At 45.0% G+C, this 3,131-nt stretch overlaps 1 protein-coding gene across 1 annotated transcript in view; it reads left to right on the forward strand.

Annotated features, from left to right (window-relative positions):
* The window catches only part of LOC106816177 (G-protein coupled receptor 143-like), a 20,700-nt gene that overhangs the window by 16,415 nt on the left and 1,154 nt on the right, over positions 1-3,131 (forward strand). Inside the window, exons 6-9 of the mRNA XM_014820735.1 lie at positions 333-425; positions 927-1,036; positions 1,786-1,894; positions 2,273-2,390. Of these exons, the coding sequence (XP_014676221.1) occupies positions 333-425; positions 927-1,036; positions 1,786-1,894; positions 2,273-2,390 (430 nt within the window). The remainder of the gene's footprint in view (positions 1-332; positions 426-926; positions 1,037-1,785; positions 1,895-2,272; positions 2,391-3,131) is intronic.

Raw genomic sequence — 3,131 nt, forward strand, 5'->3', positions numbered from 1 at the left:
AGCCGGTCACGCAGCCTTGCCACGTGAGGCGTCTGCACCGCAGCCGGTCACGCAGCCTTCCCACGTGAGGCGTCTGCACCGCAGCCGGTCACGCAGCCTTGCCACGTGAGGCGTCTGCACCGCAGCCGCGTATGCTCACCCCCGCGCGCTACGGTCACAACGTAGATCACGTGGTCGTCGCTCGAGTTCTCGCCGCGATATCGAAGCGAATCTGTCGGCGGATCTACGATTCTCGGCTCGGCTCGCTCACGCACACACGCGCGCGCGTACGAGGATGAGGTGATCCACACTTGCTTGTGTTAATCTGAGTGCGTGCGTGCTGTGTGTTCCAGGAGCATGCTGTTCTACCACTTCGTCGTGTGGGGCACGTGCACAGCTCTGTGCATCGGCGGCCTAGTGCCTCTCTACTACCCGAGCATCCGCAGGTATGCACGCTACACGTGGCTCCCTCTGTTAGCACGCGTGAGAAACACATTCTGTATTCCTAAGGATATCCTATACTATAGCTCGGGGATTGGGTCGGTCCAGATATTCAGATTTTCCGGATTCTCGGGCAGTACTTTTAAAATTAAAATTTAAGGATGTATAAAGAAGAAATGAACAGGTAAATTTTGATAGTTTATTCATGAGCAAATACAGCATGCTTCATCTATCAAAACGAGCAGTTTTAAAGTAAAGCATATTCAACACTTGACACAAATGTAAACACAACATTTTTTCACTACAATAAAAGAGCGTGTAATGCCTGAAATCATATTTAAAAATGAAGCTTGTAAAAGAAAAATACAGTAAACAAATGAAAGCGGAAGTTATTTTATACAAATTAGTTATTATTTTTAGCTTATTAAACAGAGAGTTAAATTTGTGAGGTTTCGAAAAGTCTGGTATGATAGTCTGACTGGTTTGCCGTGTGATTGCGTGTGTAGCTGTGGGCACGAGCGATGGAACCTACTGCCGCACTACGTGACCGGTCTCGCTCCTATACTGTTCGTGATGGCAGTCAACCCAGTGCTCTACCTCATCTCATCACTGTCAGGTAAGCTCTACCTCATCTCATCACTGTCAGGTAAGCTCATCTCATCTCATCTCATCACTGTCAGGTAAGCTCACCTCATCTCATCACTGTCAGGTAAGCTCATCTCATCTCATCTCATCACTGTCAGGTAAGCTCACCTCATCTCATCACTGTCAGGTAAGCTCACCTCATCTCATCACTGTCAGGTAAGCTCACCTCACCTCATCACTGTCAGGTAAGCTCACCTCATCTCATCACTGTCAGGTAAGCTCACCTCATCTCACCTCACCTGAGCCATCGATACCCGACCCCGGTGTAGTGGCACTCACTTGGAATCTTGCAAATTATGGTTTCGTTCACTAGAAGAAATTCTGTACGGATAAATTTGAACTGAATTTTAATTGCAGACAATTTGTTTTCCATTCTTTCTCACTCTATATGTGTGTGTGTGCGCCTGCGTGCGTGCGTGTGTGTGTACGCGCGCGTGTCCCCGATTAATATGAGTTATTCTGCTCCGTGTGCAGTTGCTTGCAATGAATACAACCGTGCTATTGACCCACTCATTTCTTTTTTATTATTTATCATACTACATTACTATGATTATGATGTTATATGTACTTGATACTTAATAAGTTAATATATATATATGTACTCATTAACTTACGATTGACTTACACCAGCCCGTGCAGGTGTGTGTGTTCTAATCAGGGATGAAATTTATAGCTAGCCGGCGTACTGTACGTTCGTTCTGCACTTTTCTCTACTTGCAGTGAAGACACTTCTGACGGCGAATCTGGCGAAATACACCGAGCAGGAACGGCGCGTCGTCGCAGCCGTCCGTGAAAAATTCATCCTCGTCCTCGCCGTCTTCTTCATCTGGTGAGCACCAGGGGGCGCCGGCGCGGTTGGTGGGGGCGAGACTAGTGAAGAGGGTGGTCGGTGTGTTTGGAAGGTGTAGTTGTTGCTGTGTACTGAGATGTGGCAGCACAGTCCAGCGTTAGAGATTTTTTTCCGTCTGATCCGTTTTGTAGTTATTTTCTAGTTCAATTTGTAGTGTAATTTCACATAATAGGTACCCTTGTTTCACACAGTATCACAATCAGCTCCTTCCTTAATCTTTTGCCCTCTCTCTCTCTTTCTCTCTTGCTCTCTCAATCTCTCCTCCCCTCTCTATCTCTGAGCCACTCTCACACAGGCACGCAAGCAAACTCACCCATTCTCACTGTCTCACTCTCTCTCTCTATGTTTACCTTACAGCTGGACTCCTAATGTGATCAATGGAGCATTGATGTGGAGTGCTTTGGTGAAGTACCACAGAAAACACGTGTTTATGCAGAAACTCTACGAATGCTGGCTTGCGATCTGGTTCATGATGGTAAGTCTATGGTAGAGTCTGACCTGTATTCCCCTGTCACACATGGGAAGCACCAACAGCGTACATTATAGATAGATAATGAAGATTAAATTGTACACATAGGCCTACATATATATATATATTTATTTATATGTATATATATGTATATATATATATATATATGTAGAGCAGGTGCACAAATAGCTCCAAGAAACGGTATTGCTAGGGTTGGAATACTGACGTATTCTATATATTCTGATATGTATATTGACGTTAGTCACACAGCCTGGTCGGGTTAGTGCACAAACAGACGGTGTACAGGTCAGTGAGTGAGGGTGTACGGTAAGGGTCTGTAAGTGTAACAGTCTGTTTGCATGCTGCAGTCATGTACCCGCACCTAGCACCCCAGGCAGCCCGGGGAATGCGCAAACATCATCAAGGCTGCCTAGGCAACTCTTTGATCAATGAATGTATCAGCAGGAGTTAGGGGATGTGTAATGTATAATTATGGGATGTGTAATTCCTATCTGGCTAATCATTATTGACCGACGCGTCATCGCTGTTATGACAGGTGTGAATAATAACAAATGTTACGACCAGGTGTGAATAATAACAAATACGTTTTGAATCACTCCTATTATTCTCTTTGTTAGCATAATCATTGTCACCATCGTCGTCGTCATCATCATCATCATCATCATCAGTATCATTATCGTCATCATCAGTATTGTCAACATCATCATCATCATCATCATCAGTATC

This window comes from Priapulus caudatus, unplaced genomic scaffold, assembly GCF_000485595.1.
Source record: "Priapulus caudatus unplaced genomic scaffold, Priapulus_caudatus-5.0.1 Scaffold1304, whole genome shotgun sequence".
Lineage (NCBI taxonomy): Eukaryota > Metazoa > Priapulida > Priapulimorpha > Priapulimorphida > Priapulidae > Priapulus > Priapulus caudatus.